The 17,023-nt window shown below is 40.3% G+C and overlaps 1 protein-coding gene across 1 annotated transcript in view; it reads right to left on the reverse strand.

Annotated features, from left to right (window-relative positions):
• Positions 1 to 11,609: 11,609 nt before the first annotated feature.
• The window catches only part of cwc27 (CWC27 spliceosome associated cyclophilin), a 128,741-nt gene continuing 123,327 nt past the window's right edge, over positions 11,610 to 17,023 (reverse strand). The window contains exon 14 of the mRNA XM_059989324.1: positions 11,610 to 11,966. Within this exon, the coding sequence (XP_059845307.1) occupies positions 11,804 to 11,966 (163 nt within the window). The 3' untranslated portion in view covers positions 11,610 to 11,803. The remainder of the gene's footprint in view (positions 11,967 to 17,023) is intronic.

Raw genomic sequence — 17,023 nt, forward strand, 5'->3', positions numbered from 1 at the left:
CAGATTTCGTGCCCCATGGTAGAAAGCCAGTGATCCTTGTAAACAGATGTTGGATTGTCAGCAATCCCTGTGGTCAATAACCAAGGAAATTGGGCCCAGTAGGCAAGGGCTGGTGAACCCCTAGCTCAGTGAGTCTCAGGAACAGAGCATCGTGTGTCCATGTGAACAGAAGACAAGAGGGTAAGTGACCCCTCAGGTTGGTGAGTCTCTTGCTAGTCCTAACTTCAACACTCCATGAATCAGTGAGTCCTGGGGTTGATACTGAAGGTTGAAGTTGGGTGGTCTGGAAGTCGAGGCCCCTGGTTCAGTATGTCTAAAAGTCATAAGTCTAATGTCTGTGAGTCTGAATGCAGCCCAGGGACTGGAGATTGGAGGCCTGTCCTGTGTTGGTGGATGTGAGTGGGAGGGATAAAATGGGTCTGCTTTGCTTTTGTTTTGTAGCTGCGTAGCTAAATGTTGAGGGCATGCTTTTCTGGAATGTGTGCCAACACTTGTGGACTGCATGCAGAACATCCTTAGCTTGTGTTGCTTGTTAACGTAAAGTAATAAATAAATGAATCTAAATCTGAAACACTTATAACAACAGGATTCTAAATATATTGATAATAAGGAAACACATTCCAATGAAACTTTTCCCCTGAATTCTGAAGTCCTTTGTATGTTGTCACAATATTCCCCCATTTCCTATTCTCTTTCTGGTTTTCATTGATATTAGTTGCTTTCTCTCTTTCAAACTGACAATAAAAAAAATGCAAGACGAGTTTTTCACTGTATCTTGGACAATAATAAACCAAAACCAAAGACCTCCCCTTCAGAAATCTTGAAACCCTTGCAGTGGAAGATACAGCTGCATCTCCAGTCTCCTCCAACATGCTCCTACATCTCAAGTTTCTTTTTGGTTGTCTGCAGAATTCCATATTGATAACTCTCCAATTAAGTTTTGCTTTTGCCCAAATTACTCTTTATCAGAGTCACATATGACATAAAATGTGATGATGGAGAAGATAAAGGATCCTTTCTCAACTTGTTTGCAGCCATTGCATGATTGTCTACACGTCCTCCTTCAACACCTCTCCTTACCAGATTTGTTCGGGATTATAAATGCATTGTTTACATTTGTATTTACAACTGAAATTGGATAATTTCCTATATGAATTCTCTCTACTTTATTACCATTATCTCTAGTGTCCCCAAATAATTATTTCATTGACCCCTTTTGCTTCTCAACTCCATATTTTCTCTTGAGGTCATTATCCAAACACAGCTTCAGTTCCATTGAACCTTGTTGATATTCTGCCAAACCTCAACACTGTCTACATAGACCAGTTAAAAAAAATCTATAAAATATTTGACATAAATATGAGAGAAATCTAAACATTTTTGTTATACACTGCCACAAACTCACCAGCTTAACTGTAGCTCCAACACTGTCCTTCACAATTGCCTGAAAATTAAGCTGTTCACAATCTGTGTATCCTACAGTATATGGCCAAGATGGGACTTAAATGATAAGCAATCCATTTTCAATGACTTCTTGCTTTGCAATGAGTTAGTTCTCTTATGGCAACCATAAGACCATAAAAGATAGGACCAGGATAAAGCCATTCTTCCCATCCAGCCTACTGTGCCATTCTATCATGGCTGGTTTATTTCTCTCAACTCCATTTACCTGCCTTCTCCCCATAACCTACAATGTCCTTACTAATTCAGAACCTATCAACCTCCGCTTTAAATATACTTGATGACTTGGCCTCTACAGCCATCTGTGGCAATGAATTTCAATAATTCAGCAACTCTGGCTAAAGAAATTCCTCCTCATCTCTGTTCTAAAGGGACATTCCTCTATTCTGAGGCTGTGTTCTCATGACTTATGTCTGAAACTCATAAAATTTTGCACAAATGAGGCACTTTCAATCAAATTAAAAAATCCAAGATAGCTCTCAAGAACATTATCTAGCAAAATCTGACGCAGAGAAATAAAAGGTGGCTCTGCTGGGAGTGACAAAAAGTCATACCAAAAAGGAGGGCGAAAAAGAGGCAGAAAGGTGGGGGAAGGATTTCTATAATTTAAAGCTTATGCGGTTGAAGGGATGGCCACCAATGGAGATAAATGGTTAATTTATCTTGTGATGCATTTCTCATCCTATTAATAAATCTACATAGCACTACCTGATCCCATTCCTCAGCTCAGCTATTACTATTTTTTTTATTTGTTACAATTCCAAAGCATATATCCAGATACCTTATTTCCTTTCATCCAAAAAACTGGTGTCCATTGCCTATCATGCCCATTCACTCTTCCAAGTGTTCCCTCTTTGACCTACATTGACCCTAATAAAGGGCATTTCAAATTTTAAAACATAATCCTTGCTCTCCCCTCTCCTTCTTCCGCCTGCACCTCGTAGATATCTCTGATTTTAAGCACTCCACCACAGATGGCCTTACCTTCACCTTTTTTCATGTATGAAATACCTGCTCTAAACACTTCTATTTCTTTCTCCTCCTATAAGATGCCCTAGGAAACCACTTCCAACATTCCCATCTCCCCTGATTTGCTTGTATCTGTGATTTATTTTCCTGCATACATGCCTATCAATTCCCCTTTGAGATTTTTTTTTGGTTACACTAATATTACAGGGTAACTAAGGTAGATAATTAACCCACCAGCATATTTTTGGTCTGTGGGAGGAAACCAGAGAATCCACATGGTAAAAGAAGGAATAGTAAAGCCGCAGACAGCTCACACCCAAGATTAGGAATGAACCCAGGTCCTTGGAATGGTGAGCCATCACCACCAGCTGATACACCACTATACTTTTACTGCAACCTCATCTTCAAATGGATGAGTCTGCTAAGAGTCTTATAACTAGTGTAATAATTGAAAAAAGATCTTGTGCTTTCCCAGCGTTTATGACAAATAGCCTCTTCTTGGGCTTCCTGCCAGGTACCGGATTCGATTTTAAGCACTAGAAGAGTTTACTATAATAATTACTTACTGAAAATGTAGAAAAATAGCTGGTATGTTATCAGATTATAAAGAAAGCACTGCTGGTTTCTATTCAATCCAGGCTAATATTCTGCTTCATCTACATTTATAACAGCACGCTATCTGAATAATTTCATATGGAATCTCTTGCTTCTCTTCGTACATTTCAAATGTGCATTTCCACACTTGACAGTTTAAATTTGACTGTTTTTGAAGGGGTACCTTGAACAGTGACATATTATATTTAAATTTGCAACGTAATTATTGGGAGATGGAAGTGGATGGGTTGCTTGTGTCTTTGCCCTCCCACATTTGTACACACTTTTAGTTGTCACCATCTCTCCTTGCATCCTTCAACCCAGATCCAAAACTGCTTTACTAACAGAGACTGTGAGCCTATGCCAGGGACTGAGTTTGGAGCCTGGATTTCTGTGACTCTGAGGCCAAGTGGGCATGATGTGAAGCACCGGACTATGTGGCAGAAATTGTGGGCTGCCTCAGCACATCCTTGGGTGTGTTTTGGTTATTAATGTACACGTGATAAATAAACCTGAATCTGAAGTGCTCTCAACAGGTACAAGTGAGGCTTCAGGTTACAATAAACCTGATGTGTGACAAGGTTGAATATTCTTACCATCTGTCTCTAAAATTTGAGAAAGATCTTTTAAACTAAAAAAGAAACTAAACATAATTTTAGGTAAGTAAGGATCACAGAAAGGAAATGCTGCTTCCTGTTACACATCACATGGGAAACTGAAGAAATTATTGTTTTCTTTTAAAAACTAGATCTCTGAATGTGGAACTCTGGGCCAAAGAAATTCCTCTTTGTCCCTATGGAAATTGTGTGATGCTTCCAGAAAATGATCAGTGCATTAAAGGTTGCTAAATAACAGGTTAAGATTGGGAAAGAAAACTTCAGAAGATATACATTAAGGTGCTGCTAAACACTCCATGAACACCAGTAATCTTGACCACAGAAAACAATAAGCAAGTCATGAAAACGAAAGGTCTAAATACTGACAAACACTGGGAAGTTCTGTTTGTGAAAAATTTAACACATCCTCTCTGAACGTCTTGAGATGGTGGGTTGAACAACATTCACAATGAAACATGCTGTGTGATGCTGTTCTGTGCTTTCTCAAGACCTTGTTTGTTTATACGAGCATAATTCTTCGACTGGTGTCCATGGTAACAGTTTGCTACTCAGTGTTTCTTATTTCCCCCTGCAAATATTTTGAGTTTTATGAGAAGACTTGTAATGTAGGCAAAAAAACCTTTGGATATTCTTTATTACAAAACAATTCATGGAGTATGAAGTATATGACATCATACAACTGTTGTACACTTGTTGCACCCATCTTCAAGGACTCTCACCATCCAAGATATGCTCACTTTTTACTGCTACTATCAGGAAGAAGGTAAAGGAGCCCCAAGACTGGCAGCACTAGGTTTATCAACCATCATGCTCTTGAACCAGAGGGTAAAACTTCTCTTGGTCCATCAACGAACTATTCCCATAACCACTTTCAAGGACTCTTCATCTCATGTTCTTGATATTTATTGCTTATTTATTTATTATTATTATTTTACTTTTCTTTTTGTATTTGCACAGCTTGTTATTTTATTTTTGCACATTGGTGGTTGTCTGTCCTTTTGTGTGCAGTTTTTCATTGATTCTATTGGTTTCTTCTAGTTATTATGATTGCCCACAGAAAATGTACATTTGTATATGGTCACACACACACACACATATATGTATGTATGTGTGTGTGTATATATATATAATATAATAAATTCACTTTAAGTGTTCGAAGAGAGCAACATTATTAAGCAGTTAATTGAAGTCTATTGCTCTGCAAAAACCTAGCTCAAAAACCTAAGGACGTCCATTGTGGCGATTTTTGAAGAGAAAGAATGAAATGGAAGAAGAGGATTCTAGGACAATTCTGATAAGGTTAATGATGAAGAATTACAATCTTCAGAGTCATTTCACTGCAATAGTGCAACAACAGACACAAAAAAGACTGTCTTTGCAATGAACACTATTTATCAATGGGTTTTACATGGACTGGTGATCCAAGTTAGAAACATAGAAAACCTACAGCACAATACAGGCCCTTCAGCCCACAAAGCTGTGCTGAACATGTCCCTAACTGAGAACTACCTAGGCTTTACCCATAGCCCTCTATTTCTCTAATCTCCATGTAGCCATCCAGGAATCTCTTAAAAGACCCCATCGTTTCTGCCTCCACTACCACTGCTGGCAGCCCATTCCACGCACCCAACACTCTCTGCATAAAAAACTTACCCCTGATATCTCCTCTGCACCTACTTCTAAGCACCTTAAAACTACGCCCTCTCATGCTAGCTGTTTCAGACCCCAGGAGAAGCCTTTGACTATCCACACGATCAATGCCTCTCATCATCTTGTACACCTCTATCAGGTCACCTCTCATCATCCGTCGCTCCAAGGAGAAAAGGCCAAGTTCACTCAACCTATTCTCATAAGGTATCCTCCCCAATCCAGGCAACATCCTTGTAAATCTTTCTATGGTTTCCAAGTCCTTCTTGTACTGAGATGACCAGAACTGAGTACAGTACTCCAAGTCAGGTCTCACCAGGTTCCTATATAGCTGCAACATTACCTCTTGGCTCTTAAACTCAATACCATGATTGCTGAAGGCCAATGCACCGTATACTTTCTGAACCATAGAATTAACCTGTGCAGCAGCTTTGAGTGTCTTAAGGACTTGAACCCCAATATCCCTCTGATCCTCAATGCTGCCAAGGGTCTTACCATTAATACTATATTCTGCCATCATTTTGACCTACCAAAATGAACCACCTCACACTTATCTGGGTTGAACTCCACCTGCCACTTCTCAGCCCAGTTTTGCATCCTGTCAATGTCCCATTGTAACCTCTGACAACTCTTCACACTATCCACAACACCCCCAACCTTTGCGTCATCAGCAAATTTACTAACCCATCCCTCCACTTACTCATCCAGGTCATTTATAAAAATCACAAAGAGTAGGGGTCCCAGAACAGATCCCTGAGGCACACCACTGGTCACTGGCCTCCATGCAGAATATGACCTGTCTACAACCACTCTTTCTCTTCTGTGGACAAGCCAGTTCTGGATCCACAAAGCAATATCCCCTTGGATCCCATACCTCCTTACTTCCTCAATAAGCCTTGCATGGGGTACCTTATCAAATGCCTTACTGAAATCCATATACGCTACATCTATGGCTCTACCTTCATCAATGTGTTTAGTCACATCCTCAAAAAATTCCATCAGGCTCGTAAGGCACAACCTGCCTTTGACAAAGCCATGCTGACTATTCTTAATCATATTATGCCTCTCCAAATGTTCATAATTCCTGCCTCTCAGGTTCTTCTCCATCAACTTATCAACCACTGAAGTAAGACTCACTGGTCTATAATTTCCTCGGCTATCCGTACTCCCTTTCTTGAATAAGGGAACAACATCCATAACCCTCCAATCCTCCGCAACCTCTCCTGTCCTCATTGATGATCCAAAGATCATCGCAAGAGGCTCAGCAATCTTCTCCCTTGCTTCCCACAGTAGCCTGGGGTACATCCCACCCAGTCCCAGTGATTTATCCAACTTGATGCTTTCCAAAAGCTCCAGGACATCTTCTTCCTTAATATCTACATACTCAAGCTTTTCAGTCCACTGCATGTCATCCCTATAATCCGTAGTGAATACTGAAGCAAAGTATTCATTAAGTATCTCCGCTATTTCCTCTGGCTGTATACACACTTTTCCACTGTCACACTTGATTGGTCCTATTCTCTCATGTCTTATCCTCTTGCTCTTCACATACTTGTAGAATGCCTTGGGGTTTCCCTTAATCCTGTCTGCCAAGGCCAGGAATTAGAATTAATCATGGCCCCTTCTGATTTCATTCTTAAGCTCCTTCCTGCTAGCCTTATAATCTTCTAGATTCCTATCATTACTTAGTTTTTTGAACCTTTTGTAAGCTCTTCTTTTCTTCTTAGCTAGATGTACATCAGCCTTTGTACACTACGATTTCTGTACCCTACCATCCTTTCCATGTCTCATTGGACATACCTACTCAGAACCCCACACAAATATCTCCTGAACATTTGCCATATTTCTTCCATACATCTCCGTTTCTACTATGCTCTCAAGTTCCTGCCTGATAGCCTCATCCCTTATTCCAACTAAATGTTTCCCTAACTTATCTGTTCTATCCCTCTCCAATGCTATGGTAAAGGAGATAGAATTGTGATTACTATCTCCAAAATGCTCTCCCACTGAGAGACCCGACACCTGACCAGGTTCATTTCCCAATACCAGATCAAGTACAGCTTCTCCTCTTGTAGGCTTATCTACATATTGTGTCAAGAAACCTTCCTGAATGCACTAACACTACCCCATCTAAATCCCTCACTCTAAGGAGATGCCAATCAATATTTGGGAAATTAAAATCCCTCACCACAACAACCCTGTTATTATTACTCCTTTCCAGAATCTGTCTCCCTATCTGCTCCTTGATGTCCCTGTTACTATTGGGTGGTCTATAAAAAACACCCAGTATTGACCCCTTCCTATTCCTAACTTCCACCCACAGAGACTCCGCAGACAACCCCTCTATGACTTCCTCTTTTTATGCAGCTATGACACTATCTCTGAACAACGGTGCCAAGCCCCCACCTCTTTTGCCTTCCTCCCTGTCCTTTCTGAAACATCTAAAGCCTGGCACTTGAAGTAGCCATTCCTGCCACTGCACATCCAAGACTCTGTAATGGCCACAACATCATTGCTCCAAGTACTGATCCATGCTTTAAGCTCATCCACTTTATTCATACTACTCCTTGAATTAAAATAGACACATCTCAAACCATCGGACTAAGTATGTCCCTTCTTGATCACCTGCCTATCCTTCCTTTTGCACTGTCTCCAAGCTTTCTCTATTTGTGAGCCAACCTCTCTTTCCTCTGTCACTTCAGTTTGGTTCCCAACCCCCAGCAATTCTAGTTTAAACTCTCCCCAATAGCCTTTGCAAACCTCCCCGCTAGGATATTGGTCCCCCTGGATTCAAGTGCAACCCGTCCTTTTTGTACAGGTCACACCCGCCCCAGAAGAGGTCCCAATGATCCAGAAATCTGAATCCCTGTCCCTTACTCCAATCCCTCAGCAACTTCAATCTATTTCTTAACTCACTGTCCTGTGGCACAGGCAGTTATCCCGATTACTACCTTTGAAGTCTTGTTTCTCAACTTCCTTCTTAACTCCCTGTAGTCTGTTTTCAGGACCTCCTCCCTTTTCCTACCTATGTCATTGGTACCAATGTGTACTGTGGCCTCTGGCTGCTCTCCTTCCCATTTCAAGATACCATGGACGCGATCAGAAACATCCCGGACCCTGGCACCTGGGAGGCAAACTACCATCCGTGATTCTTTCCTGTGTCCACAGAATCACCTATCTGACTCCCTAACCATAGAGTCCCCTATCACTGCTGCCATCCTCTTCCCTTCCCTACCGTTCTGAGCCACAGGACCAAACCCTATGTCAGAGGCGCGGCCACTGTTGCATCCCCCAGGTAGGCCAACCCCCCCAACTGTACTCAAACAGGAGTACTTATTGTTAAGGGAGTCAGCCACTGGGGTACTCTCTAGCATCTGCTTCTTGGCCTTTCCTCTCCTGACTGTTACTCACTTCTCTGTCTCCTGTGGTCCCGGGGTAACTACCTGCTTACAGCTCCTACCACCTCCTCGCTCTCCCTGACCAGACGAAGGTCATCGAGCTGCAGCTCCAGTTCCCTAACACAGTCTCTAAGGAGCTGCAGCTCAACACACCTGGTGCAGATGTGGTCACCCAGGAAGCTGGGAGTCTCCAGGACCTCCCACATCTGACATCGAGCACAGAAAACCAGCCTCACACACATACTTCCTGTCTTTATTTTAAACAGATAACACCAGGCCTCGAACCCTTATCGCCTAAGCCCCATTGAGCCAAAGCCTTCCTATTCTGTCTCCTTCTCTTCCGATGTCCGCTCTGGAAATCTGTCTTCTTTTTAAAGCCCCATTGAGCCAAAGCCTTCCTATTCTGTCTCCTTCTCTTCCGATGTCTGCTCTGGAAATCTGTCTTCTTTTTAAATTCTTCCCACTGTTCTCACTGGCTGACCTCCATGTGCTTGTGCAGTCGTGTCCCGTTCAAACAGCTGAAGAAATAACCTATTCCGATGTGCCTTTTCTGTGGCAAACAACAGAGAAATGTTGCAATGGCTTAGCAAAATTGAAGACACTTAACTACGAATCACAGGCATATGACATGTAAAAGTGCTGATTATTTTAAACAGCTATTAGAATCTTAAAACAAATAGATTAAAACTTTTGACAATAAAACCAGTCACTGAAAAGTGGAAGAGGAAAGTTATTTAATAGTTTTAAGACCAGTTCACTCAAGAGTGTTTGAAAAACTGGACAAGGAATACACCAATCTCCTGCTACATACAGAAATCCGGTGGCTTTACAGAGGGAACGTTCTCAATAGGGTGTTTGCGCTGGAAGGTGAATTGCAGGAGTACTTTCAAGAAAATAGTAGGATTTTGCCAAGTGCTTTGAAGATGAAAAATGGCTGCAGAAAATTGCCTACTTAACAGACATTTTTCATCATATAAACCAGTTGAACAAGTCTCTGCAAGGCCTTGGAGAAAATATTTTGACTTCAAGTAACAAGATTCTTGGATTTAAAAGGAAACGGGATCTTCAGAAAAATCATGTAGCAAAAAGAAATCTTGAAATGTTTCCATTGCTGCTTGGGTTTGAGAGTGAGGAAGGATATCAGAGAGTCTTGAGTCTTATTGAAAAACATCTGCAAGAACTGCAGAACAAAATTGTATAGTATTTTTCCTCCTTTTCAACACTGTATGACTGAATAAGGGGCCTTTTCTCTGAATCTTCTGCTCAGCCTGAGAACTCGACTTTTTGAGAGAAGAGGAAGAACTTTGTGAGTGGCAATCTGATCATGCATTCAAGATATGATTTACTGACCTGCCCCTGGATAAGCTCTGGATTTCTCTGAAAGAAGAGTATCCTGTCATTCATAGGAAAGCAATGAACATTTTGCTGCAATTTTCAGCTATTCAGCTATGTGAGCAAGTTTCTTCTTGTTTAACCAGCATCAAGAGCAAGGATAGAAATTGTTTCATTTCAGTTGTAGGTGAAATCCATGTGAGCTTATCTCAAGTTCAACCCAGAATTCAGAAATTTATTAGGTTTGCCCTATGAGTTTTTAAAATTTATGAAAGAGAAAAAGTTCAAGAAAGGCAAGCTAAGCTTAACTATCTGGTGTTCATTCTCTACTCAAAAGAGCATTGACAATTATTTTTGGATTACTGTATCTACAATTTGCTGATCACACTAATATATTGAGAGCTCTGGATATAATAATTTTTATGCAAGGGTTCCCTGAGATCTGAAAATTATTTCAAGGGTTCCTCCAGGGGAAAAAAGCTTGAGAAAGACTCGAGTAGAATGACAAGCTAAGCACGCATCCTTGAGGTGCACTGGTGTATGTCAACGAGGAGTAGATGTTATTCCAATCCACACTGACTGTGGTCTGCCGTTGAGAAAGTCTAGGATCCAGTTGCAGAGGGTGATACCGAGGCCCAGGTTTTGAAGCTTCTTGATTAGTACTGAGGAACTGATGGTGTTGAATGCTGAGCTGTAATCAATAAACAGCAGCCCGATGTAGGTACTGCCATTGCCCAGCTGGTCCAAGGCCGAGTGAAGAGCTAGTGAGATTGCATCTGCTGTAAACTTACACCAGTTGTTTGGCACAGATTTTCAGTGCCCTCCAGGTACACCATCACCCCGAGAGGATTGAAAGATGTTCTGCCATTGGCCTCTGAAACAGATATCTTCGAGTTACCATATGCAGCTTTATTCACCTTCTCAATGCATGCATAAAAGGGATTAGGCTCACCTGTCAGTGAAGTATCACAGCCAATTTATGAAGCTGGGTTTCACTTTGTGGGAGGTAATGGCCTTTCAAACCCTGCCAGAGCTGACGTGCATCTAATTTTGAATCTAACATCATTCAGAGTTGTCTTTGCACTCTCAAGATAGCCTTCCATAGGTCATATCTGGACTTCTTGTAGAGTTCTGGATCAACGGTATTGAGGTCCACACATCTAGTCCTCTGTAGACAGTAAGTCACATGGTTTATCCATGGCTTTTGTTTTGGGTATGTACTATATGTTCTTGAAGGCACACACTCATCCACACAGGTCTTGATGAAGCTGGTGATAACTGTGCATCCGTGGACGAATCTTTGAATATTGTTCATTCCACCAGTTTAAAGCTGTCCTATTACTGCTCCTCCAGCTTCCTTGACCATACCTTCATGGTTCTCACCATTGGTGCCATGGTACTCAGTCTCTGCGTGTAAGCCGGGAGTAGAAGTACAGCCAGAAGTGCAGCTTTATGCTCTGATAGCATGTGAAGGCTAGAGGAAGAAATATTAACCTTTACAAAGAGTATTCTACCAGGTAATGACCCAGTTTGTGAATAGGAGACATAAAACACTTGGCATTATTAAAGGCACTACAGAAGAACAAAAAAATTGCGATAATAAAATTTATTTTCCTGCTATTTGAAGAAAAATTATTAGAAAATGTATTCTTTCAATGAGCATCACTTGGCGAATTTGTAACATTACAGACTACTTCAAGCTGCTTAAATATTAGCAGACACTGGATGATTTGTGAAGGATGTATCATATATATATACAGCTTCCTCTTTCGGGTATGTTAGGGTTTATCTTCTTTCTTTTTTCTCTTTCATGATCTTTTTGCTTTCTTCCCTTCGTCTTTTATTCACTGGATTCCGGGGATCATGTATTTCAAATGTGTCTTCATCTTGCATGTTTGCATCCTTTACTTTTCTTGTTTGTTCTTCAAACTGAAGTATGTGAGACATCCTGGAATAGAAGGAAATAAGACAAGTACAATATAAGCAATAAAATTCTCCTGAATGAAATGAAACACAATCAATTACGTAAAACACGGACAATGATTTATCAGTTAATATGATAGCAAATTAAAATATAAAGGTAACTGCAATCAACTATAATTAATACATATGTAAGATGTATTATGAAAAGGTATCTTCAAAAGAAACACTGACATAGGATAAGTATTAAACATAATTTAAGAAGCATTCATTTTTATTAATATGCCAAAATAAGCTACTAATTAGAAAGTAACACAGTTCAAAACGTACGTAACTAGAAAGTCTTTGGAAACAACTTCAAAATAAAACAAAATATGCCCTTCTGCAGCAATACCATCTCCAAGCAGGGATCAGTCAGAAGCCTGCTATTGTAAAGACACATTAAGGTAATGCCACTTCAAATTAATTCTAAAGATACTTCTAACAGTTCATGTATGCCAGATTCTAGGTTAGTAATAGATAAACACACACGTCTCTTCATGGATTTCTGCAGTGGTAGTAACGAAGAATGTACAAACATAATTAAAACTTTTTTTTAAACTGTGGTATTATCAGAAACTCTTAGAAACATAGAAAACCTACAGCATGATACAGGCCCTTCAGCCCACAAAGCTGTGCCGAACATGTCCTTACCTTAGAAATTACCTAGGGTTACCCATAGCCCTCTATTTTTCTAAGCTCCATGTACCTGTCCAGGAGTCTCTTAAAAGACCCTATCGTATCTGCCTCCACCACTGTTGCTGGCAGCCATTCCACGCACTCACCACTCTCTGCATAAAAAACTTATCCCTGACATCTCCTCTGTATCTACTTCCAAGCACCTTAAAACTGTGCCCTCTCGTGCTAGCCATTTCAGCCCTGGGAAAAAGCCTCTGACTATCCACACAATCAATGCCTCCCATCATCTTATACACCTCTAACAGGTCACCTCTCATCCTCCATCGCTCCAAGGAGAAAAGGCTGAGTTCATTTAACCTATTATCATAAGGTATGCTCCCTTATCCAGGTAACATCCTTGTAAATCTCCTCTGCACCCTTTCTATGGTTTCCACATTCTTCCTGTAGTGAGGCGACCAGAACTGAGCGCAGTACTCCAAGTGGGGTCTGACCAGGGTCCTATATGGTTGCAACATTACCTCTCGGGCTCCTAAACTCAACCCCACGATTGACGAAGGTCAATGAACCATATGCTTTCTTAACCACGGAGTCAACTTGCATAGCAGCTTCAAGTGTCCAATGGACTCGGACCCCAATATCCCTCTGATCCTCCACACTGCCAAGAGTCTTACCATTAAATACTATATTCTGCCATCATATTAGACCGCCCAAAATGAACCACCACACATTACTGTAAACAAGCAATATCATTTAAGTTAAGATGATTGAACTTTACAGTGTTATGAGCATAAGATGGTAGTTTTGCACCTCCAAAATGTTATAGTAACATATTGTGGTAGGGTAACTGTGAAAGGATCTACTTGTGTGACTCATAATCAGAATCATGTTTAATATCACTGACATATGTCATGAAATATGTTGTTTTGTATCAGCATACAGTGCAATACATAAAAACAGTATAGATTTCAATAAGAAATACATATAAAAATAAATTAAATAAGCAGCATAGAAGGAAAGCAAAGGTAGTGAGGTAGTGTTCACGGGTTGATTCCATGTCTATTCAGCAATCTGACAGCAAAGGGGAAGAAGCTGCTCCTACAGTGTGTGTCTCCAGGCCCTGTACCTCCTTTGAGATGGTTGTAACAAGAAGAGGGCATACCCTGGATGATGAGGGTCCTCAATGATAGATGCTGCCTTTTTTGAGGCATTGCTTTTGAAGATGATTCTATGTTGAGGAAGCTAGTGCCCATGATGGACTGGCTGAGTTTGCAACCCTCTGCAGCTTTCTCCAATCCCAAGCAGAGGCCCCTCCACACCAAACAGTGATGTAACCAGTTAGAATGTTCTCCATGGGTCATCTGTAGAAATTTTCTAGCGTCTTGGGTAACATACCAAATCTCCTCAAACTCTTAATGAATATAGCCACTGTCAGGCCTTCTTCATAATGGCATCAATATGTTGTGCTCAGGATAGTTCTTCAGAGATGTTGACACCCAGGAACTTAAACTGTCCACCCTTTCCACTGCTGTTTCTGATTCTGACCCCTTGATAAGGACTCTGGGTGTTCCCTCAACTTCCTCTCCTGAAGTATACAATAAACTCTTTGGTCTTATTGGCGTTGAATGCCAAGTTACAGATGCACCCCACTCTGCGAATACGTAGTTCCCCTGCAGAGAGAGTTAAGTGAACCAAGTGCCTTGGAGTTCACATAGGGGTCTCCTTACCATCCATCAGGAACATTTAACAAGAGCACTGCATACACAGGGCCCTTAGTATTATTAAGGATCCCACCCATCCATCCACCATCCTCTTTGACTTTCTACCATCAGTAGAAAGGCTACAAGAATGGTCAGGATGAGAAACAATTTCTTCCCCCAGGCCATTAGGCTCTTGAACTCTCTGCTACATTGTATTTGAAATGACACTGGTTAATCTGTTCTGTACATTACAATATTAATATAAAGTGCACTTTATTTATGTTTGATTGATTCATCTGTACATTTTATCATTACCTTCATAAATTATTGTGTGTTATGCTTACTACTGTGCTTTACACCTTGGTTTGGAGAAACATTTGTTTTGTTTCTATATACATTACAGGCAGTCCCCAGGTTATGAATGAGTTCCGTTCCTGAGTTTGTCTTTAAGTCGGATTTTTACGTAAGTCATAACAAGTACATCCGGTATTATTTAGCGCCAGTTAGTTAGACGTTTGTCTTCGTACATATTTTACCTTTCTAAGCATATAAAACACTTAAGAAACACATGTATTCCAATAATTAAACCACTGCATTGCTTAGTAATAATTGTAGCTTTCATCCAGGCAGGGCCTTTCACATGCTCCATTATTCTCACTTTATCCTTTACGAGGTCGAGTTGTGAGCTCAACATCAACCCGGCATGAATGGAGAGCACACTCGGGAGCGGTCTGTCACTGGAGTGAACTTGGGAACCTCTGTTCTCGAGCCCGGTGCTGATCTCACTGTGCCACCAGCAACCGGAAAGGGGGTGGGGTCAAGGTGAATCTTACTAAGAAAAAATTAAGCTAAATACAAAGTTACACACTCAACACAGTGTCAACGGCAACGACTTAAAATGGCTGACAGCATTGCGATCTGACTTATGGCATTGTGATCCAACTTAAAATGGTGAACGGCGTTCTCCTTCCTCGGGTCATAAGTACGAGTTGTCCATAAGTCAGACGTTCGTAACTTGGGGACTACCTGTACAGGGTTTTTCAAATGTTTGCTTTGCAACAGCTCGCTGCTACAAAAGACCTACATTAGTACCTGTTTTCGCTAACCAAAGAGGATTTTCGCTTTTACCAAAAAAGATGCCCGCTTTATACGTGTTTACTCCAAGAAAGACTACAATGACCGTGAAGCCTTGTGTGTGCAGTTGTTTGCACATGCGTGTACGTGCGTAGGCGTGTAGTTGCCGATTTTTTTCTCCGAATTGATTTTGACTCGCTGTCTTCCCGATTTTGATAAGTGAAACTACACCATACATACACTATTTCTACTTTACATAGGCTGCATGTTTATCATATCATTCTTGCTTTTACTATATGTTACTGTTATTTTAGGTTTTGTGTATAATTTAGTTTGATTTGGTAGGTTATTTTTTGGGTCTGGGAATGCTCAAAAATTTTCCCATATAAGTTAATGGTAATTGCTTCTTCAACTTACGACATTTCAGCTTACAAATGGTTTCATAGGAATGCTCTACCTTCAAATAGTGGGGGAAACCTGTATATGGTTATATACGTATGTAGTTAAGTGACAATAAACTTGAATTGACTTGACTTGATACTTGCAACACTATTCAACCAGCCAGTCTATCATCAGCAAATTTATAGATGGTGTTTGAACTGTGCCTAGCTACACTGGCATGGGGTAGAGAGAGTAGAGCAGCAAGATAAGCACACATCCTTGAGATATACCGGTGTTGTACTGTCAATAAGTCGTAGATGTTACTTCCAATCCGCACTGTCTGTTGTCTCCTGAAGAGCGAGTAAAGGATCCAGTGGTAGAGGAAGGTACAGAGGACCAGGTTTTGATTATTAAAGGAATATAGCATTCAAATGTATCTGGATCAAGTTTAATAGAATTTTATACGCTATATAAATTAATATATATATATTAGAAAATAAAATCAGCGAGGAAAGTAATAAAATCTGTACAAAACTGTTGATTGCATAAATCTGCCAGTCAATTTTAAACTATTATGAGGAAAGGTAATTCACTACAAAATAGTGAGCTACATTTCAAGATATAGCTTTTATATTAATCATAAAAGGAGAATGGATACCATACAATTACAAATCAATGAATACAAATTAATACGTTCAAGTAAAATACAGAGAGAAGATTTCAATAACTGCCCTTTACCTTCACCTTGAATTGGAGAACATAATGAATATTTTCACATTTTGTAAAAATGTGTATAAATTCTGAGGAATCATATGGAGAGAATGGATATAGGAATGCTGCCTTGATTCTGCAGTTTATGCTGTTAGGAAGTGACTTCCCACCTCTTACACATCTTAGGTCTCAGAACCTGCATAATGTTTTCTGTTCAATTAAACAATGATATAGAAGATAACAAACCACAAATTATCCCCCCTCCCAAAAATATGTAAACCACTGTGAAGTTTGCAGGTATACACATGGATTCGCACTGTGTGGAGTACTCACAGAATTCAAAGATGGTAAAAACAAACTACCAAGACAGATAAACTATTCTGCTTCTTCATTTTGCATCCTCTCTGTAATATGAAGTTAGGATTTTTAAACAAATTTTAAGTTGCCTTATCACTGATTCTGGTGATAATTGTATTTTCAAATTAAAGATCCTCACTAAAATAATGCATAGGATCATACTGATTAGTTTTGAACTAATTAACAA

This window comes from Hypanus sabinus, chromosome 14 (assembly GCF_030144855.1).
Source record: "Hypanus sabinus isolate sHypSab1 chromosome 14, sHypSab1.hap1, whole genome shotgun sequence".
NCBI classification, from domain to species: domain Eukaryota; kingdom Metazoa; phylum Chordata; class Chondrichthyes; order Myliobatiformes; family Dasyatidae; genus Hypanus; species Hypanus sabinus.